The 23,237-nt window shown below is 43.5% G+C and overlaps 1 protein-coding gene across 5 annotated transcripts in view; it reads right to left on the reverse strand.

Moving 5' to 3' along the window:
• RMDN1 (regulator of microtubule dynamics 1) overlaps positions 1-18,150 on the reverse strand; it is a 35,823-nt gene extending 17,673 nt beyond the window's left edge. For 2 of the 5 annotated variants that reach the window (XM_055431920.2, XM_055431919.2), the window contains exon 1: positions 18,005-18,150. In XM_055431920.2, coding sequence (XP_055287895.2) covers positions 18,005-18,133 — 129 coding nt within the window. In that variant the 5' untranslated portion in view covers positions 18,134-18,150. Of the gene's footprint in view, positions 1-357; positions 1,902-5,648; positions 6,433-17,570; positions 17,963-18,004 lie in introns of those variants that run through there. The other 3 variants (XM_055431923.2, XM_088844654.1, XM_088844655.1) reach the window with 3 other exon arrangements.
• Positions 18,151-23,237: the final 5,087 nt, after the last annotated feature.

A 23,237-nucleotide genomic window follows, 5' to 3' on the forward strand; every position in this document is an offset into this window, starting at 1 on the left:
AGAAATTTTTTAAATGTTGCTTTATTGAGAAATTGGACTTCCCTGGTGGCTCAGACGGGAAAGCATCTGCTGCATTGAGGTGGGAGACCCGGGTTCAGGCCCTGGGTCAGGAAGATCTCCTGGAGAAGGAAACGGCAACCGAATCCAGCAATCTAGCCTGGAAAATCCCATGGACAGTCCATGGGGTTGCAAAGAGTCACACACGACTGAGTGACTTCACTTATTGAGAAATAACTGACATAGAAACGGCGCATGTGTACCGTGCATCCTATGTGAAGGATGTATATAAACCCGTAAAAGCACCCCACAAAGGAGAATGAGCGCATGCCAGTCCCCCAAGTCGCCCACGTCGCTTACATCTCTACACGCTCCCTGGTGGCTCTGGGTCTCAGCTGCAGCACGGGGACCTCCTGTTGTGGTGCCAGTCTTCTCTCGAGGTGCGGCTCACAGGCTTAGCTGCCCTGCAGCAGGTGGGATCTCAGTCCCCAGCCGGGTATCGAACCCGTGTCCACAGCACCAGAAGGCGGATCCCTGAGCCCCGGCCCACCAGGGCTGGCCCCGCACGTCTAAGGCATCCAGCCCCCGTTTCTTGAGGACTGGCTGTGCCCTCTCACCTGTGGCACGCTCCCCACCGGCTTTAGGAGTACTGCTCTCTTGAATTCACTCTGTTCAAAGGCTGCTCCTTCTCTTTTGCTGGTTCCTCATCTCCGAAATCTCACTGCCCAGGGGTGTCCTGCACCAAACCCCAGAGCTTCGCTCCTCTATTCCTATCATTTCAGTGATTTCATTTTGTTTCATGGCTTTAAATGCCATCAACACGCCAAAACATGCAAATTTAACGAAGCCAAGAGGTCTCCTCTTAACTTCAGCATCACATATCCAGCTGCCCAAACAACACCTACATCCACATCAAGCGTAACAGGCATCTCAAGTACCAGCCAGTTACCGTTCCCTCAGACTCACTCCACTCAGTTTTCCCCTTCTTGGTAAACGGCAATTCCATGCTTACAGTTTTTCAAGTTGTAAAAAACAAAACAAAACTTTCTCTCACAACTCAAACTGGAACCATATTTTAGCTTCTCCTAAGTATCTAGGGTAAGAATGAGGAATCCAACATACTACAGTTTGCTGAGTGCTTTATTTTCTTGAGCTTGAATATCCAAGATACCAAATACAACCGGATTCAAAACAAACCAACAGCAAAGCAGTAAACCCAAATTTGACACGGTCACATTTCCTTCATTGAATGTTCTGAGTTTACTCATAGTTACCAAAGAGAAGCAAGATGCGGGAGGAGCACAGCAGATGGGGGTGGGGGTGGGCATGGTGATGGTGGCACAGAGAGGAGAGGAGAAAGACTAAGCTTTTTCAGAAAGCCCCCAAGTTTCACCTATTGTTCTGACAGGTGTATCACATAGAAGAAAAGATTGCACAGATTTTTACAGCTTGAGGAAACTATATATTTAAGGTGTCTGATGCCCCTGCTGACACGATGCTCAGTGAATAATACCCTGGCTTTCTCAGAGGGGAGAAAAAACACTGTTGGGCAGCTGACATTTCTATTCCTTCTTCTGCTTTAATGACGTGACAGCTGACCAGTGGAATTTTGACATCAGTTTGGTTAAGATGAAAGAGCTCTCTGCTCACGTCTGGGAAAGTAAACAAAAATCATGTTTCTAGAACTCAAATAGTCAACTGAAAGAATCAGAACTTTGTGACACCTGTGAGCTGCTAACAACTTGTGAGAATGTCTCAGCTAGAATTTGCCATTTCACCTCAAACATTAGGCATTACTCAACACAATGTCTTTCATACAGTGAATTCTGAAATACATGTGTTGAAAAAAAAATGGTGAACAAAAGAAGCCAGTGATCTCTTCAGTTCAGTTCAGTTCAGTCGCTCAGTCGTGTCCGACTCTCCGCGACCCCATGAATCACAGCACGCCAGGCCTCCCTGTCCATCACCAACTCCCGGAGTACACTCAAACTCATGTCCACAGAGTCGGTGATGCCATCCAGCCATCTCATTCTCCGTCGTCCCCTTCTCCTCCCGCCCCCAAGCTTTCCCAGCATCAGAGTCTTTTCCAGTGAGTCAACTTGTCGCATGAGGTGGCCAAAGTATTGCAGCTTCAGCTTTAGCATCAGTCCCTCCAATGAACATCCAGGATTGATCTCCTTTAGAATGGACTGGTTGGATCTCCTTGCAGTATAAGGGACTCTCAAGAGTCTTCTCCAACACCACAGTTCAAAAGCATCAATTCTTCAGCGATCGGCTTTCTTCACAGTCCAACTCTCACATCCATACATGACCACGGGAAAAACCATTGCCTTGACTAGACGGACCTTGGTTGGCAAAGTAATGTCTCTACTTTTTAATATACTATCAAGGTTGGTCATAACTTTCCTTCCAAGGAGCAAGCGTCTTTTAATTTCATGGCTGCATTCAGCATCTGCAGTGATTTTGGAGCCCAAAAAAATAAAGTCTGACACTGTTTCCACTGTTTTTCCATCTATTTCCCATGAAGTGATGGGACCAGATGCCATGATCTTTGTTTTCTGAATGTTGAGCTTCAAGCCAACCTTTTCACTCTCCTCTTTCACTTTCATCAAGAGGCTTTTGAGTTCCTCTTCACTTTCTGCCATAAGGGTAGTGTCATCTGCATATCTGAGGTTATTGATATTTCTCCCGGCAATCTTGATTCCAGCTTGTGCTTCTTCCAGCCCAGCGTTCCTCATGATGTACTCTGCATATAAGTTAAATAAGCAAGGTGACAATATACAACCTTGACGTACACCTTTTCCTATTTGGAACCAGTCTGTTGTTCCATGTCCAGTTCTAACTGTTGCTTCCTGACCTGCATACAGGTTTCTCAAGAGGCAGGTCAGGTGGTCTGGGATTCCCATCTCTTTCAGAATGTTCCACAGTTTATTGTGATCCACACAGTCAAAGGCTTTGGCATAGTCAATGAAGCAGAAATAGATGTGTTTCTGAAACTCTCTTGCTTTCTCCATGATCCAGCGGATGTTGGCAATTTGATCTCTGGTGCCTCTGCCTTTTCTAAAACCTGCTTGAACGTCTGGGAGTTCACGGTTTACATATTGCTGAAGCCTGGCTTGGAGAATTTTGAGCATGACTTTGCTAGCGTGTGAGATGAGTGCAATTGTGCGGTAGTTTGAGCATTCTTTGGCATTGCCTTTCTTTGGGATTGGAATGAAGACTGACCTCTTCCAGTCCTGTGGCCACTGCTGAGTTTTCCAAATCTGCTGGCATATTGAGTGCAGCACTTTCACAGCATCATCTTTCAAGGCTTGAAATAGCTCAACTGGAATTCCATCACCACCACTAGCTTTGTTAGTAGTGATGCTTTCTAAGGCCCACTTGACTTCACATTCCAAGATGTCTGGCTCTAGGTCAGTGATCACGTTATCGTGACTATCTTGGTCGTGAAGATCTTTTTTGTACAGTTCTTCTGTGTATTCCTGCCACCTCTTCTTAATATCTTCTGCTTCTGTTAGGTCCATACCATTTCTGTCCTTTATTGAGTCCATCTTTGCATGAAATGTTCCCTTGGAATCTCTAATTTTCTTGAAGAGGTCTCTTGTTTTTCCTATTCTGTTGTTTTCCTCTATTTCTTTGCATTGATCACTGAGGAAGTCTTTCTTATCTCTCCTTGCTATTCTTTGGAACTCTGCATTCAGATGCTTGTATCTTTCCTTTTCTCCTTTGCTTTTCGCTTCTCTTCTTTTCACAGCTATTTGTAAGGCCTCCTCAGACAGCCATTTCGCTCTTTTGCATTTCTTTTCCATGGGGATGGTCTTGGTCCCTGTCTCCTGTACAATGTCACGAACCTCCGTCCAGAGTTCATCAGGCACTCTATCAATCAGATCTAGTCCCTTAAATCTATTTCTCACTTCCACTGTATAATCATAACGGATTTGATTGAGGTCATATCTGAATGGTCTAGTGGTTTTCCCTACTTTCTTCAATTTAAGTCTGAATTTGGCAATAAGGAGTTCATGATCTGAGCCACAGTCAGCTCCTGGTCTTGTTTTCGCTAACTGTATACAGCTTCTCCATCTTTGGTTGCAAAGAATATAATCAATCTGATTTCGGTGTTGACCATCTGGTGACGTCCATGTGTAGAGTCTTCTCTTGTGTTGTTGGAAGAGGGTGTTTGCTATGACCAGTGCATTCTCTTGACAAAACTCTATTAGCCTTTGCCCTGCTTCATTTCATGCTCCAAGGCCAAATTTGCCTGTTACTCCAGGTGTTTCTTGACTTATCTCTTAGACATGTCTTTTCTTCAACACTGATTATACTGTTTTCCAGCCAGAAGGAATTAAAAACTACAGACCCATTAGTGATAGAAAGAATGTGTCACCTTCATCTCCTGCTTTTTTCTCCTAACTTCCAGCCAGCTCCTCCTCCTCCTCTTGAACGCTGCACTTAAACTGTTCCCTTTGGTTCTGCCCCAGGAAACAGCACCACCATCCACACCACTGGAGGAGACAGAACGCGGAGAATCCTCCGTGGCTTCCTCCTTTGAGCTCCCTCATCAACGCTTCTTTTAGGTACACAAAGTGCCCATTACTGACATCCTTTTACGGCATCACTCATTTCCATTTCCTCGTTACCACTAAACTTCAAACCACCACAGCATACTCGTCCTCTAGAGGTGATCTTTTATTTAGTCTCCAGCATCCACGCTAGCCTACCTACTCTTGACACTGGACAGTTATTTTTTAATTCAAATCTGAGCTTATGAATTCTCTGTTTAAAACTCTTTCATAGTTTCCTATAACCTTCAGAATAAAATAAATACTTAACATGGTCTACAGGTTTTCAGAATTTAGTTGTGGTAAGCAGCCTTGAAAATGGTCCCTACTGGGTCCTAGTTCAAGATGGCAACCTAGGAGGATGCTAAACACACCTCCCACACAGACACACCAAACCTACAGCTGCATTTAGTAAAGAAAGAAAAGGTTTCTTCCTCTGAAAAGAAGGCCCAAACTAGCTGAGTGACCCCTCCATATCGGGCAAAGGAACAAAACCCACTTCCAACAGGCAGGAACGACTGAGACAAAGTTTCCCACAAACCAGTTTTGCTGAGGAGGGAGGCCGCTCACAACCTGAGCTTCTCCCTGAGGAATGAGGGTCTGAGCCCCACAGTGGGCACCCCGACTCAAAAGACCTCCACCTGAGACATGAGCGCCCAAAGCATCCCGCTTTGAAAAGCAGTGGAGCTCGGGTCTAGACACGCACAAGGCCACAGCAAACCGAGAAGCAGTGTTAAGGGCTCACGCAAACTCACCTACCCCAGAGTCCAGCACGGAGGCAGTCAGCCTTTCTGTGAAAGAGTCCTACGGGCTTACACTAAAACTTCAGCCTGAGGAGCAGGCATGTCAAACGTGTCTAGGGGCCTGGAGTAATCACTTCAGAGGACTCGGAGGGTGGGCATGTCACGGCACTCTCCCGTGGCCATGCTGCAGGTAACCAGTGTCTCCCCCAAGACCCTGTGCATACTGAAAGGGCTTCCCTGGAGGCTCAGATGTAAAGCTTCTGCCTGAAACGCGCGAGACCCGGGTTCAATCCCCAGGTCAGGAAGACCCCCTGGAAAAGGAAATGGCCACCCACTCCAGTACTCTTGCCTGTAAAATCCCATGGACAGAGGAGCCTGGTAGTCCACAATGTATGGGTTCGCGAAGAGCTGGACATGACCAAGCGGCTTCACCTTCACTGGTGACTCAGACAGCAAAGGGTCTGCCTGCAGTACAGGAGACCCTAGTTCTATCCCTGGGTCAGGAAGATCCCCTGGAGAAGGCAATGACAACCCATTCCAGTGTTCTGCCCGGAGAATCCCCATGCACAGTTGAGTCTGGCGGGCTGCAGTCCCAGAGGTCACAAAGAGTCGGCCAACACTTTCACCCGGTGCTCCCATTTGCGCAGCTACCACCAGGGGACACTCCTGGTTCTCTGGACGCTGACGGCCAGTGAGGCTTAGGTTCAGAAGTTTCACAGGCCTGTAACAAACAGAAAAGCAGTTGTACGGTGGCTGGCCTCCCTAACGCCCAGGGCACAGTACAGTTGCGTCCTCCATATGCGAACCTTCAAGGAGCAAACTTTCAAAGACGCGAACGTGCGTTCTCACCCTCATCGCCTCAGTGAGCTCACGGATCTAGTGTGCACTCTCACCGGCGTGCATTTCTACAGGTGGCTGTGCTTTCGTGCACTTCACTGTCCAGTGTGGAGCACAGTAGTACGGTGTCTTTATTTCAAGCCCAGGATGCTTGGAAGCAAGCGTAAAAGTGGCCGTCAAGTAGCTGGCGCTGCTAAGAAACAGTAACGATGGAAACCAAAGTGAAAATAATTGAGAGAGCGGAGCAAGGAGAAAAGATGGGCGACATCCCTGTTCTTAAAACATGACTCGTTCCACACGGTTTTAAAGCAGCAGCAGGATTCTAAAGAGCAAGGGCAAGGTCACCGAACGCTTGAGGTCTGCTGTCGATGATGCCAACAGTAACACCAAAGGAGTGCAGAAGAGGGACGGAGAAGACGGACACACTGCTTGGTTTGTGGATGCAGGATCAGCATCAGCCTTGAGTTCCACTAAGCTTAACACTAATCCAAGAGAAAGCTAAAACCCTTTATGAAGACTCAAAGCAGAAACACAGCGAAGAATCAGAGGACGCATCTCTCAATGCCAGCCATGGCTGGTTTCATCAGTTCAAGGCTAGAGCCAAATTTCACAACGTAAAAGTAAGTGGCAAGGCAGTGAGTGCAGATAGAGTAGCTGTCCAGGAATTTCGTGAAATGCTTTGAGAAATTATTGGTGAAGGTACGTATTTACTCAAGCAGGTTTTTAATGTGGATGAGACAAGCCTGTACTTGAGAAGATGCCAAACTGAAGTTACATCAGTATGGAGGAAAAATGATGCCAGGCTATACAGCAACAAAGGACAGGCTAACTCTGTTGTTCAGTGGCAATGTTTAGGCGACATGAAGCTGAAGCCTTCCTTAGTTTATCATTCAGAGAGCCCAAGAGCCCTTGAAAACATAGCCAAGGGCTCTCTTGCTGTTGCGTGGAAGAGTAACCCCAAAACTTGGCTTACACAGGCCATGTTCCAGGACTTGTTTTTCCACCACTCTATCCTGGAGGTAGAGAAATACTGCTTGGAGAAGGATGCCCCATTCAACAATGTCTTGCCGCTCAACAGTGCTCAATGTCACACCCTAATCACGGACGACTTTCATCCCAAGTACTGCACCTGCCACAAAATACTTCATTGCTCATCCAATCCATAGACTAGGCAGTTAAGAGTGACTTTCAAGAAATATCATTCATGTCAGTACTATTGCCTGGAGAATCCCATGGATGGAGGAGCCTGGTGGGCTGCGGTCCGTGGGGTCGCTGGGGGTCGGACACGGCTGAGCGACTTCACTTTCACTTTTCACTTTCCACTTTCACACATTGGAGAAGGAAATGGCAACCCACTCCAGTGTTCTTGCCTGGAGAATCCCAGGGACGGGGGAGCCTGGTGGGCTTCCGTCTATGGGGTCACACAGAGTCGGACACGACTGAAGTGACTTAGCAGCAGCAGCAGCATACTTTATCGAATCAGGAACAACCTTGTGACAATTTTGAAAGGACCATAACATCTACAAGGCATGAAAAACATTGACTCTGCTTGGTGTGAGGTTATGGCCGTCATCATGAATGAGGCTTGAAACAAGCCCACAGTTTGTTCACAATTTTTTTGGGTTTGACAAAGGGGATGAGGAATCCAAAGAGGTCTTCAGCAACTTAGTGACCCTGAGCAAGAAGCTGGAGCTAGGTCTGGAAAAGGACGACTTAACTGAACTCATGGCTGCGCAGTGTGAGGGGCTCACTAATGGTGATCTGATGGGAGTGGATGGAGAGAGACAAGTGAAAGAAGCAACTAAAGAACCACAGAGACTCACGTTGCAGGAAACGCAAGGGCCTTTTATTTGAAGAGGCACTGCTAGTTTCTGAGGCATAGGACCTGAACACAGAGCAGTACACAAAGGGTGCAGGAGCCATCGGAACGCAGTCCAGTGCTATCGTGTCATCTATGATGAGAAATAAAAGACCTACTACTCAGACAGCACTGGATCGTTTTATCAAGAGGGTAGATAGAACAGAATCCAGCAGGGAACCAGAACCTATGCCATCAACAACAGGTGTGAGTGATATCGCAACTTCTCCTCCGTCCCCTTTGCTGATGACCCTTCGGCTCTACTTGATTGTTGAGTCAGTCAGTCGCGTCTGAGTCTTTGCGAACCCAAGGGCCGCAGCACAGGAGGCTTCCCTGTCCTCCACCATCCCCCAGAGCACGCTCAAGTTCATGTCCACTGAGTCAGTGATGCCATCCAACCATCTCGTCCTCTGTCGTCCCCTTCTCCTGCCTTCAATCTTTCCTGCATCAGGGTCTTTTCTAACGAGTCAGCTCTTTGCATAGGTGGTCAAAGTATTGGATTAGCATCACTCCTTCCAATGAATAGCCAGAATTGATTTCCTTTAGGATTGACTGGTTTGAACTCCTTGCAGTCCAAGGGACTCTCAAGAGTCTTCTCCAACACCACAGTTCAAAAGCATCAATTCTTTGGTGCTCTGCCTTCTTTATGGTCCAACTCTCACATCCATTCATGACTACTGGAAAAAACCATAGCTTTGATTATATGGACCTCTGTCGGCAAAGTAATGTCTTGCTTTTCATATGCTGTCTGGGTTTGTCACATCTTTTCTTCCGAGGAGCAAGTGTCTTTTAATTTCATGGCTGCAGTCACCATCTGTGGAAAAGATGGTGATTTTTGCAGCCCCGGAAAATAAAGTCTGTCACTGTTTCCATTGTTTCCCCATCTATTTGCCATGAAGTGATCAAACCAGATGCCATGATCTTTATTTTATTAATGTGGAGTCTTAAGTCAGCTTTTTCACTCTCCTCTTTCACCTCCATCAAGAGGCTCTTTAGTTCCTCTCTGCTTTGCCGAAAAGGTGGTGTCCTCTGCATAGCTAAGGTTACAGATATTTTCTCCCGGCAATCTTGATCCCAGCTTGTGCTTTATCCAGCCCGGCATTTCCCATGTTGTACTCTGCATGTGAGTTAAATAAGCACAGCAACAATATAAAGCCTTGATGTACTACTCCTTCCCAATTTGGAACCATTCTGTTGTTCCATGTCAGGTTCTAACTGTTGCTTCTTGACCTGCACACAAGTTTCTCAGGAGGCAGATAAGGTGGTCTGTTATTACTATCTCTCTAAGAATTTTCCACAGTTTGTTGTGATCCACACAGTCAAAGGCTTTAGTGTAGTCGATGAAGCAGAAGTAGATGTCTTTCTGCAACTCTCTTGCTTTATCTATGATCCAACGAATGTTGGCCATTCAATCTCTCATTCCTCTGCCTTTTCCAAATCCAGCCTGCACATCTGGAAGTTCTTGGTTCATATACTGTTGAATCCTGGCTTGAAAGACTTTGAGCATGACCCTGCTTGCATGCGAAATGAATGCATGTGCGCAGTAGTTTGAACATTCTTTGGCAATGACCTTCTTTAGGACTGGAATGAAAACGGACCTTTTCCAGTCCTGTGGCCACTGCTGACTTTTCCAAATTTGCTGGCATATTGAGTGCAGCACTCTAAAAGCATCATCTTTTAGGATTTGAAATAGGTCAGCTGGAAATCCACCACCTCCACTAGCTTTGTTCACAGCAATGCTTCTTAAGGCCCACTCGACTTCACACTCCACAATGTTTGGCTCTAGGAGAGTGATCACACCATTGTGGTTATCTCTGTAATTAAGAGCTTTGTTGTATAGTTCTTCTGTGTGTTCTTGCCACCTCTTCTTAATCTCTTCTGCTCCTATTAGCTCTACTATCGTCTACCTTTTCTCCCTCCTCCAGTCAGGAATTCTTCTTGCCTGTTCACTCAATGCCAGCCCCCATATGCCAGCGTTGGTACTGTACTACTGTACTTTTCAAGGTAAAATACTATAAGATTACAGATTTTTTTTGATGACTTTTTAATGTATTATTTGTGCGAAAAGTATTATAAACCTATTACAGGATAGTACTACACAGCCAACACAGTACAATACTGTGCTAGTTAGATACCTAGGCTAACTTTGTTGGACTTAGGAACAAACTGGATTTACGAATGTGCTCTCAGAATGGAGTTTGCTCATATGTAGAGGATTTATCGTACAGAGAAAATAGACTGCACTTCCAGCCTTTCTGTGACAGAGACCTATTAGTTTATCTTCAAAGCTAGGCCTAAGAGGAAGGTTGCTAATTAAACACACATATAAGGACCAGCTGTAATCCTCTCCAATTGTAAGGCCTCAAAAAAAGACCTTAATAAAACGGAAAGCAGGGATTTATCTGACAGTGTACAAAATAAGAAACAAAGATGCTCACTGAGCTCAGGGGAAAAACAGATGAACAAGGTCAGAATCTCAACAAAGTAAAAGAAAATATAAGAAAGTAGCAAACAGAAATCACAGGTCTGAAGAATACAATAACTAAACTGAAAAATACAACAGAGGGCTTCAACAGTAGGCTGGAAGAATGGAAGAAGGTATTAGCGAACTCAAAGGCAGGGCAATGGAACTCATCTAATTAGAGAAGCACAAAGGGAAAAAAAAGAATACAGGAGTGAAGATAACTTAAGGGACTTAAGGGACAACATCAAGCAGACCAATCTTTGTATTTTTTTTTTTTTTGCTGCCATATATCACAGTGCCTTTATTTTTTATTTTATTTTTTTTATTGGAGGCTATTTTACAATATTATATTGGTTGGTTTTGCCATACATTGACATGAATCCACCCCAATCTTTGTATTATAGGTGTCCCAGAAGGAGAAGGGGCATAAAACTTATTTGAATAAATAGTGGCTGAAAAATTCCTTTACCTAGAGAAGACAACAAGCATCCAGATCCAGGAAGCCCAGGCAATAAAAAAAAAAAAAGAATCCAAAGAGATCCACAGCAAGACACATGAAAACGAAAGTGACACAACAAGCAGGAGACTTTAAAAGCAGCACAAGAGAAGCAACCGTTTACACCCAAGGGGTTCCCCGACCCCGCCCCACCAGATTTATAGGCAGGTACTTCAGCAGAAACTCTACAGGCCAAAGGGAGATAGAATATATTCAAAATGCTGAAGGGAAAAACTGCCAAATAAGAACACTCCACCTAGAAAGTTGCCCTTTAGAACCGAGGCAAAGATTTACAGTTTTCCAGACAAGCGAAACTTAAAGAAATTTATCATCACTAGAATGGTCTTACAAGAAACCTTAAAGGGACTTAATTTGAAATGAAAAAGTGCTGATGAATAACAGGAAAACACATGAAAGTATAAATCTCATATATATGAAAATTCAGAAAATGAAATGTAGTAAAGATGGGGAGTTAATTGCTTATAAGGCTAGTATGAAATTTAAAAGACAAAAGTAGTAACAATAAGTACAATAATTTGTTAACAAACACAAAAGATAAAAAGAAATGTATTGTGATATCAAAAACATAAAACGTGGGAGAGGGGAGCAGCAAAAACTTACAGCTTTAGAGACCATTCAAACCTTAGCTACTATCAACTTAAGACAGGCTGTTAAAGCTCTAACAGCTTTATGTAAGCCTCATGGTAACCACAGGGCAAAAACCTACAGGAGATACACCAAAGAGAAAGATAAAGGAATATAAGCATTCTATTTCAAAAAATAAATCACAAAGAAGACAACAAAAGAAAAAACAAAGGAATTACAAAACAACTAAAAAAAAAATTTAAGAAAATGGCAACAAATAAGAGTTAGTCACTGAATCACATCTGACTCCTTACAATCCCATAGACTGTAGCATGCCATGTTACTGGAATTCGGTCCATGGGACTCTCCAGGCAAGCATTCTGGAGTGGGTTGCCATTTCCTTCTCCAGGGGATCCTCCCAACACACAGATCAAACCCAGGTCTCCTGCACTGCAGGCAGATTCTTTACTGTCTAAACCATGTATGCGTGCATGCTAAGTCACTTCAGTCATGTCCGATTCTATGTGACCGTATGGACTGTAGCCTGCCACACTCTTCTGTCAATGAGGATTCTTCAAGCAAGAATACTGGAGTGGGTTGCCATGCCCTCCTCCAGATCTTCCTGACCCAGGGATCCAACCCATATCTCTAACGTCTCCTGCATTGGCAGGCAGGTTTTTTTTTTACCACTAGAGCCACCTGGGAAGCCTGTCTGAGCCATAGCTATCAATAATTAGTTTAAAATTAAATAGACCATATTCCCCAATCAAAAGACAGAGAGTGGCTGAATAGACTGTTAGGAATTTTTTTTTTTTTAACCTTGTCAATTTTTTATTTTCGGCTTCAGAAGCAGCAGAGCAGACCTCTGACCTGCTTATGACCTGCCTGGACACTGCTCGGATTCCATGCTTTCCTGCAAGCACAGTAAGTTACGCAGCACTTTAGATAAGAAAGGGAGTGGGTCTTGGAATTCTTGAATCCAAGGAGGCCTGGCTAACCCTCCGGGCTCTAACAAAAACCTATGACTCACAAAGTGAAACAGCATTGTAAAAGTTAAAAAAAAAGTTGCATTACTGCATGCAAACTGGTGATGGTATCAGTTTGCAACCTGGGAATATAAGCAGGAGTCCCCAGAGCTGCAATCTGAAGTCTCACCCATGGGATGGACGCACCACCCAGGAGCTTTTCCCAACTGGGCCTCCAGACTGCTGTTAACAAGGGACTTTCCGGCACTGTTTAAATCTGGATATTGTTTGGCCCAATGGTGGTGCATATGCTGTTATTTTTCTCTATTATTTCTACTTCTTTTCTTTTAATGACTGTATATTGAAATTAAGTCAAATAATCCTCTACTAAATATTGAAATTGTTTATTGTGTGTGTGATGAATGGTTTCTTTTGTTAATGAATCCTTCTAACCTAAAACAAAAATACAACTTTCAGCAAACAGTTAAAAAAAAAAAAAAAAAACAGGGTCAACTACATGGTGCCTAAATAATTCAGGACACACAAAGACTGAAAACAAAGAGATGGAAGAAATATTCCCTGAAAATAGAAACCAAAAGAAAGTTAGGGTAGCTATATCTATGTCCGTCAAAATAGACATTAAGATAAAGACTGGAATAAGAAATAAAGAATGTCATCACATAACAATAAAGGGCTCAATTCCACAAGACAATACAACATTTGTAAAGACTTATGCAAGCAACACATGAGGACCTATATATATAAAGCAAATATCAACAAACCTGAAGAGGGAAATAGACGGCAAGTACAATAATAGTAAGGAAATTCAATACCCCCACTTTCATCACTGGATAGATCATCCAGAAAGAAAATCAACAGGGAAACATTGCACTTAAACAGCATGTTTAACCAGATAGATATAATGGGTATACATAAAACATTCCATCCCAGAGCAACAAAATATACAAGCATACATGGAACATTCTCCAGGACAGATCATAATGTTAGGTCACAAAATAAGTCTTAATAATTTTATGAAGATTAAAATCACATCAATCATTTTTTCTAACCACAAAGGTATGAATCTGGAAGTCAATTACAAGAAAAGAAGAAAATTCACATATATGTGAGGATCAAACATTACGCTAATGAACAACCAATGTTTTAAAGAAGAAAACAAGAGAAACTTGATAAATGCCCACATTAAAAATCTAAACCAAAAATTCATGAAAGGAAATAACTAAGATCCAAGGGCAAGCAAATGAAATAGACTAACAAGACCATAGAAAAGATCAATAGAATAAAGACATGTGTTGTTTTTTTTTTAAGGTACACAAAATAGACAAACATTTATCTAGATTCACCAAGTAAAAGAGCGATGACTCAAATAAATGAAATGGTAAGTGAAAGCGGAAGCCCCACAACTGATACAGCAGAAGTGCAAGCGCCGTAAGAGGTCACGATGAAAATCACACGCCAGCAACTGAATCTAGAAGAAACAGATCAATTCTGCCAGCAAACACTTGTCAAGACTGTTTCATAAAAAAAAAGTTTGAACAGACCATGTAAGACAACTTACTCCAGTACTCTTGCCTAGAAAAATCCCATGGATGGAGGAGCCTGGTGGGCTGCAGTCTGTGGGGTCGCTAAGGGTCGGACACGACTTAGCGACTTCACTTTCACTTTTCACTTTCACACATTGGAGAAGGAAATGGCAACCCACTCCAGTGTTCTTGCCTGGAGAATCCCGGGGACGGGGGACCCTGGTGGGCTTCCGTCTATGGGGTCACACAGAGTCGGACACGACTGAAGTGACTTAGCAGCAGCAGCAGCAGCAGTCAGTAATCAAAAGCCTCTCAACGAAGAACAGCCTAGGACTAGACAGATTCACTGGTGAATTCTATCAAACATTTAAGGAATGAATACCAATCCTTCTCAAATTCTTTCAAAAGCTGAAAAGGAAAAACTGCCAAACTCTTTTTATGAGGCTAGCATTACCATAATACCAAAGACAAACAAGAACGTTAAAAGAAAAATAAAGTACAAGCCAATATTCCTGATGAACAAAGATGCAAGAATCTTCAACAAAATTGGAAAATGAAATTCAACAATACCTTAAAAGATCACAAGCCAAGATCAAATTGGATTTATTTTAAGGATACAAGGTAACATCTGCAAATCAATCTGATATACCACATTAACAAAATGAATGCCAAAAATTGTATGATCATCAATAGATGCAGAAAAAGCATTTGACAAAATACAGTATCTATTTAAGATAAAATTCTGAACAAAGTGGGAACAGAGGGAATGTACTTCAATGTAATAAAAGCCATAAATGACAAGCTCATAGTCAACATTACGGTGAATCGTTAAGTCAGAAGTTTTTTCTCTAACATGAGAAACAAGAAAAGGATGCCCTCTCTTGCCACTTTTATTCAGTATAGAGTTGAAAGTTCCAGCCAGAACAATTAGGCAAGAAAAAAAAAGAAGTAAAACTGTCAGTATCTGCAGATGACATAATAGTACACACAGAAAACCCTAAAGACTCCACCAAAAATCTATTAGAAATAACATATACATTCAGTAAAGTTGTAGCATACAAAATCAATATACAAGAATATGTTGTTTTTATATACTAATAAAAAACTATCAAAAAGAGAACTTAAAACAATCCCATTTATGATTACACCAAAGAGAATAATACCTAGGAATAAATTTAACCAAGCAGGTGAAAGACTTGTACACTACAAACTATAAGGCACTGATGAAAGAAACTTAAGAGAGCATAATGGAAAGACATTCCACGTTCATGGTTTAGAGGAATTAATATCGTTAAAAGGCCTATCCCACCCAAAGCAATCTGCAGGTTTAATAAAACCCCTATCAAAATTCCAATGGTGTTTTTCAAAGAAATAGAACAAACAATCCTAAAATTTGTATGAATTATAAAAAATCCCAAATAGCGAAAACAATCTAGAGAAAAAAAGAGCAAACCAAAGGCATCATGCTTCCTGATTTCAAACTAAATTAGTGATCAAACTAGTATGGTATTCACTTAAAAAACAAATACATAGACCAATGAAACAGAATTGAAAGCCTGGAAATAACCCCATGCCTATGTTTCCGGTTAATTACTGGCAATAATATATAATGGGGCAAGGACAGTCTCCATGGTGTTGGGAAAACTGGACAACCACATGGAAAGGAATGAAACTGGACCACTTCCTTACTCCATACACAGGGATGAGCTCAAAATGAATTAAAGACTTCATTTTAAGATCTGAAACCATGAAACTCCTAGAAAGAAACATAAAGATAAGCTCCATGACACTGATTTTGGCCATAACTGAATCTGACACCAAAAACTAAGACAACAAAAGCAAAAAAAAAAAAGTAAGTGGGATTTCATCAAACTAAAAAAACTTCTGCACAGCAAAGGAAACAATGAACAAAATGAAAAGGCAACCTAGTGAAAGGGAAAAAAATATTTGCAAATCATATATCTGGTAGGGGGTTAGTAACTAAAATATATTAAGAACACATACAATGCAACAGCAAAACAAAAAAGAAATCATCCATTAAAAAAAAAAAAAATGAGCAGAGGATCTGAACAGACATTTTTCCAAAGATTTACAGACAGCCAACAGGTACAACAGACTGGTTCCAAATAGGAAAAGGAGTATGTCAAGGTTGTATATTGTCACCCTGCTTATTTAACTTATATGCAGAGTTCATCATGAGGAACGCTGGGCTGGAAGAAGCACAAGCTGGAATCAAGATTGCCGGGAGAAATATCAATAACCTCAGATATGCAGATGACACTACCCTTATGGCAGAAAGTGAAGAGGAACTCAAAGGCCTCTTGATGAAAGTGAAAGAGGAGAGTGAAAAGGTTGGCTAGAAGCTCAACAGTCAGAAAACGAAGATCAAGGCATCTGGTCCCATCACTGCATGGGATTAGATGGGGAAACAGTGGAAACAGTGTCAGACTTTATTTTGGGGGCTCCAAAATCACTGCAGATGCTGATTGCAGCCATGAAATTAAAAGATGCTTACTCCTTGGAAGGAAAGTTATGACCAACCTAGATAGTATGTTAAAAAGCAGAGACATTACTTTGCCAATCAAGGTCCGTCTAGTCAAGGCAATGGTTTTTCCAGTGGTCATGTATGGATGTGAGAGTTGGACTGTGAAGAAAGCTGAGCGCCGAAGAATTGATGCTTTTGAACTGTGGTGTTGGAGAAGACTCTTGAGAGTCCCTTGGACTGCAAGGAGATCCAACCAGTCCATTCTAAAGGAGATCAGTCCTGGGTGTTCATTGGAGGGACTGATGCTAAAGCTGAAACTGCAATAGTTTGGCCACCTCATGGGACGAGTTGACTCACTGGAAAAGACTTTGATGTTGGGAGGAATTGGGGGCTGGAGGAGAAGGGGACGACAGAGAATGAGATGGCTGGATGGCATCACCGACTTGATGGACACGAGTTTGAGTGAACTCCGGGAGTTGGTGATGGACAGGGAGGCCTGGCGTGCTGTGGTTCATGGGGTCGCGGAGAGTCGGACACGACTGAGCGGCTGAACTGAACTGAATACTCCTCCCATTCCTCTGTTCACATCATGAAACATCAACCCATGTGGCTATAAGCTCTTCCAAGGAAAGGGATCCATCCTTATGGTCATTTATCCCTCCCTCACCCCAGAACTCTGAACATAGCAGGCAGTCAAAAATGTGTGTTTAAAATAATGAAGCCTCTAGTTCAAACGATACATACCCAAAGCGCAACCTCACCCTTCCACCCTGTTTCAGAGATTACATAAACCAAGACCAATAAGTCTAACAAAAATGCCAAAACTGGGATGACCATCCATCCCAACATCCTCCTTAACATAATGCATATGAAGCAAGAAACTCGAAAATAATTTTTTAAACCTGCTGCTGCTGCTGCTAAGTCACTTCAGTCGTGTCCGACTCTGTGTGACCCCATAGACAGAAGCCCACCAGGCTCCCCCGTCCCTGGGATTCTCCAGGCAAGAACACTGGAGTGGGTTGCCATTTTAAACCTACATAGCAAAAAAGTCTGAGTCGCAGGAATTTTCAGAATCACACCGCAAGCTTTCCCAGGTCCGACAGACTGACAGGCTCCGGTGCCGTCACCGGATCGGGCCACGGCTCAAAGTGAAAAGCGTCTCACGGCGGTCGAGGCCTTTTTCACCACTGTCCCCCAGGGATTCACACAGGAGAGCCCGGCCGGATCAGGTTCTCCCGGACCCTCGCTGCTCCTCCGACCCCGCTTTTCAGAGAGGAAAGCAGGCCTGCGCAAAGGGGAGGACCTGCATCCTCGCGGTCATGGGAGTGCTCCAGGCGCACAGCCCCAGCTCCTTCCTCAGCTCCCCACACACCCTGAGGCGACGCGGGGCCCCCGGGCCTCAAGAAGGTCGGCGCCGCCGGAGAGCGGTCGCTGGGGGCGGAAAGCGGGGGAACTTGGGCGGCGAAGGTATCTCAGAGGCGCCAAGTCGCCACGGAACGCGCCTCCCCCGGCTGCCGGCAGCACCTGCCGGAAGTCGAAGTCCCCGGGCGGCGCTATGTCCCACAGGGAGAAGGCGCCGGAGGCGCACTGCTAGCGCCATATTGTATAACTCGCAGGGCTGACCTTTCACCTCTTCCCCCGCAAGGAGCGGGGCGGAGCTAAAGGCGCTCCGTCTCTCCAGAGGGAGTCGCGCCTGCCCACTTCCGGTTTCACGCCGTTTCCGGTTTCCGCCCGCTTCCGGTTCCTCGCAGCTTCCGGCGGGAAATGCCCTATTGGGTGGGACGTAGTGTGTTTCTCAGCCCTGCGCGTGCTGGGGTGAGCCCCGGAAGATAGCGCCTTTCTGACTGCCGACTTCTACACACCCTAGGAGTCTGTCTTGGCTTTGGCACAAGGGCAGATCAGCATTCCATAATTTATGTATGCAAGTAAAAAACGCTTTTTTCAAAAAAAATAATTCTCTGCTGCCTCCAGAGGTGGGGCGAATGCTGGTACTGGAGGGTCCCTTAAGGAAATAAATGCTTGGGAGGATTAAACTCTTCTATGTAAAGGAAAGAATGGGGGAGGAGGGGGAAGTCAGAGAGAAGCCAGAGACAAAGAATGACCAGCCTAGGGACTTCCCTGGTGGTCCAGTGGCTAAGACTCCATACTTCCAACTTAGGGGGTCTGGGTTCCATCCCTGGTCAGGGAACTGATCCCACATGTTGCAACTAAGAGTCCACGATCTTCACCTAACAAGGGGCTTAGCGGAATAAAGACTGACCAGCCCACACTGATCCAGAAAGAAGGACCAGAGAGGACGCCTTTGGGCAGAAGGTTGATGGCTGTTGTATGCTCTGGATTGTGTGGTATGAAACCCCTGGCTTCCCCTCAAAATATTCAGTCCTGTGGGCCTTGCTTCTCACTGGACTAGAATTCTTTCAGAGGGAAAGAAGAGGTTTTGAACCTACCTCAGAGGTGATGTCAACTACTATATGGATTATATGAAAAAATTTTAGGGGCAATAAAGGAAGATAGTTACAGTTGTTGTTTTTTTAAATTAGGTTACACTTATATAGTACTCTTAATATTACTTAGTGAATTAACACACGCTTTTATTTCATTTGATCTTCCCAACTACGTTGTGAAGTGATATCCAAAATTAAACAAGTGAGCTATAGCTTAAAGAGTTTTATTATTCAAGGATACATAGCTGGTATTGGTTGGTCATTGCTCAGTTGTATCCAACTCTTTGCAACTCCATGGACTGTAACCCGCCAGGCTCCTCTGTCCATGAGATTTTTCAGGCAAGAATACTGGAGACGGTTGCCATTTCCCTCCTCTAGGGGATCTTCCCAACCCAGGGATCGAACTCCCATTTCTGTGTCTCCTGCATTGGTAGGCGAATTGTTTATCGTGGAGCCATCGGGAAAGACAAGTAAATATTGGTAGAAGAGTAGAATTCATGTCTTCAAACAACAAGTCCAAAGCTGCTTCTATGTGATTTCTCCTTCCACCATTTGATCAACCACATTTCTTCAGGATTATATCAGTGATATCCCTATTGTGTGTATTTTAAAAGTATTTTGTAAAAGATATATAGATCATCTTCACAATTTACTTTCTTTTTTAAAAAAAATTTCTACTGGTAGTTTTCTCAATATTGCTGAATAATATGTTTTTGCCACTAAATGCCATCATAATCCTGAGATTGACTTTCTGATATTTAAACCAGAGTTAAAAATTTAATTAAGTTTTTTATTTTGGAAAAAATAATTTAGATCCTTAGATAAGTTGCAAGAAATCTGATATATTCTTTGCCTAGATTCATCCATTATTTTTAAATCCTTAGAAAAGTTGCAAGAAATCTCATATTTTCTTCACCTAAATTCATCCATTAACATTTTATCACATTATCCTTGTTTAGATATCTTACATATAGCATGCATATTATATTCCTGTTATTATTTTCTATTATTGAATTTGTTAAGAGTAGATTACACGTATCATGACTCTTCAAGCCCAGAAACAAGGTCATTCTCTTATTTAGTCCTCGTGAAGTGAAAGTCTCTCAGTCTTGTCCAACTCTTTGCAACCCCCATACAGTCCATGGAATTCCTCAGGCCAGAATACTGGAGTAGGTAGCCTTTCCCTTCTCCAGGGGATCTTCCCAACCCAGGGATCCAACCCAGGTCTCCCACATTGCAGGAAGATTCTTTACCATCTGAACTACCAGGGAAGCTCAATAATACTGGAGTGGGTAGCCTATCCGTTTTCCAGCAGATCTTCCCCACCCAGGAATCAAACCGGGGTCTCCTGTGTTGCAGTTTAGTCTCAGTACAATGATCAAATTCAGGAAATCAAAGTTGACAGAATATTATTGTTTAATATACAAGATCTGCTTATTGTCCCAATGCTGTCCTTCATAGTAACAATTTTTCCCAATTCAGATAAAATCCTGATTACTTGTTGCATTTAATTGTCCTGTGTCTTTAGTCTCCTCAAGTCTGTGATATTTCTCTCTTGCCTCCAGGGACAGTATATTTGCTTACCTCCTGTGAGCCTCAGATTTCGATTTGTGATATTTTTTCCGTCAGGATTTCTTACCATTCCATTTACTTCCTTGTCACCCTCCCCCTTCCCCTGATCATACTCCATTATTCCTTACCTAGTTAATTCCTACTCATCTTTCAACTCTGTCCAAATGTTACTTCCTCAGAGAAATTTTTCTTGATTCCCCTTAGTATATTTTCATTTTCTTTATGACTCTAAGCACATTTCCTAATTTCTTTTATATATTTGTGATTATTTGTCAATCTGGAGTAAATGTTAAAGATAGTAATGATAGGAATCAATAATAAGTGCCTTCACTTCACTGAGTTTACAGTGATGTGTCAGCTTTTTGCATATAAGTGGGCCTGGCACAATTTCTTCACTCATTAAACAAATATATTTTGCTCTTCTGTAGTATGCCTGATATTCTTCTAGGCTGAATGAATAATTCTTAGTGGAGTATATATTTCAGCTGGGAAGAGATAGTAAGCAAGATAAACAATATAGTAGATAATAAAAGATATAATGTGTGTGATAGTTGCTCAGTCATGTCTGACTCTTTGCAACCCCATGGACTACAGTCCACCTGGGTCCTCTGGCCATGGAATTCTGCAGGCAAGAATACTGGAGTGGATGGCCATTGCCTACTCCGAAGGTATAAGAGACAGTGGTAAATGCTGAAAAGGAAAATACAGCAGGAAGGGGTATAGAGGCATTCCAGTTTTAAGTAGGGCGGTGGTCACAGAAGAACTCAGTGAGAAGGGGAAATGAGTCATTGAAGATATCTGGGGGCAAAGCATAGCGTGTGGGGAAAATGAAAGTGCCAAGGTCTGAATTTGGAAGTCAAGCGACATTTTCTCTGAACACAGGGCTTCCCTGGTGTCCCCGATGGTAAAGAATCTGCCTGCAATGCAGGAGACCCAGGTTTGATCCCTGGGTCAGAAAGACCCCCTGGAGGAGGAAATGATAACCCACTCCAGTATTCTTGCCTGGAGAATCCCATGACAGAGGAGGCTGGTGGGGTAGAGTCCAAGAGCCCCAAAGAGTCGACACGACTGTGTGATTAAAACTAACTAGCACTCTAAATTGAGTGAGCAAGGAGGAGAGTATTAAGAAAAGATAAGGTCAGAGTGAAGGCAATGGCACCCCACTCCAGTACTCTTGCCTGGAAAATCCCATGGGTGGAGGAGCCTGGCAGGCTACAGTTCATGGGGTTGCTACGAGTTGGACCGACTGAGCGACTTCACTTTCGCTTTTCACTTTAATGCATTGGAGAAGGAAATGGAAACCCACTCCAGTGTTCTTGTCTGAAGAATCCAAGGGATGGGGGACGCTGGTGGGCTGCCGGCTATGGGGTCGCACAGAGTCGGACACGACTGAAGTGACAGCAGCAGCAAGGTCAGAGAAGAGATGGGGACCAAGTAATGTAGGACCTCATAAACCATTGTAAGAGCTTTGCCTTTTTTTCTTTGTATGATTTTATGTGACACAGGCTTCCCAGGTGACTCAGTGATAAAGAATCTGTTTGACAGTGGGGAAGGTGCAGGTTCTACCTCTGGGTCAGGAAGACCCCTAGAGTAGGAAATGGCAACCTGCTCCAGTACTATCGCCTGGAAAATTTCATGGACGGAGGACCCCTTGGGGGCTACAGTTCTTTGGGTTGCAAAGAGTTGGACATGACTGAGAACAGAAACACACACAGACACTCACAGACACAAACACACACGACACAGTCTAATTTACATTTTAATTAGATTCTTCTGACAGTTTTGAAAACAGACTGGGGGAGCTGGTTCAGTTCAGTCACTCAGTCGTGTCTGACTCTCTGCAACCCCATGAATCACAGCACCCCAGGCCTCCCTGTCCATCACCAACTCCCGGAGTTCACTCAAACTCATGTCCACAGAGTTGGTGATGCCATCCAGCCATCTCATTCTCTGTCATCCCCGTCTCCTCCCGCCCCCAACCTTTCCTAGCATCAGAGTCTTTTCCAGTGAAGTCCACTCGTCGCATGAGGTGGCCAAAGTATTGCAGTTTCAACTTTAGCATCAGTCCTTCCAATGAACACCCAGGATTGATCTCCTTTAGAATGGACTGGTTGGATCTCCTTGCAGTCCAAGGGACTCTCAAGAGTCTTCTCCAGCACCACAGTTCAAAAGCATCAATTCTTCAGCGATCAGCTTTCTTCACAGTCCAACTCTCACATCCATACATGACCACTGGAAAAACCATAGCCTTGAGTAGACGGACCTTGGTTGGCAAAGTAATGTCTCTGCTTTTTAATATACTATCAAGGTTGGTCATAACTTTCCTTCCAAGGAGTAAGTGTCTTTTAATTTCATGGCTGCAATCAGCATCTGCAGTGATTGTGGAGCCAAAAAAAATAAAGTCTGACACTGTTTCCACTGTTTTTCCATCTATTTCCCATGAAGTGATGGGACCAGATGCTATGATCTTTGTTTTCTGAATGTTGAGTTTCAAGCCAACCTTTTCACTCTCCTCTTTCACTTTCATCAAGAGGCTGTTGAGTTCCTCTTCACTTTCTGCCATAAGGGTAGTGTCATCTGCATATCTGAGGTTATTAATATTTCTCCCAGCAATCTTGATTCCAGCTTGTGCTTCTTCTAGCCCAGCGTTCCTCATGATGGACTCTGCATATAAGTTAAATAAGCAAG

The sequence above is a fragment of the Moschus berezovskii genome, chromosome 16 (assembly GCF_049115385.1).
Source record: "Moschus berezovskii isolate FMDL1 chromosome 16, NW_MosBer_1.0, whole genome shotgun sequence".
Taxonomy (NCBI): Eukaryota; Metazoa; Chordata; class Mammalia; order Artiodactyla; family Moschidae; genus Moschus; species Moschus berezovskii.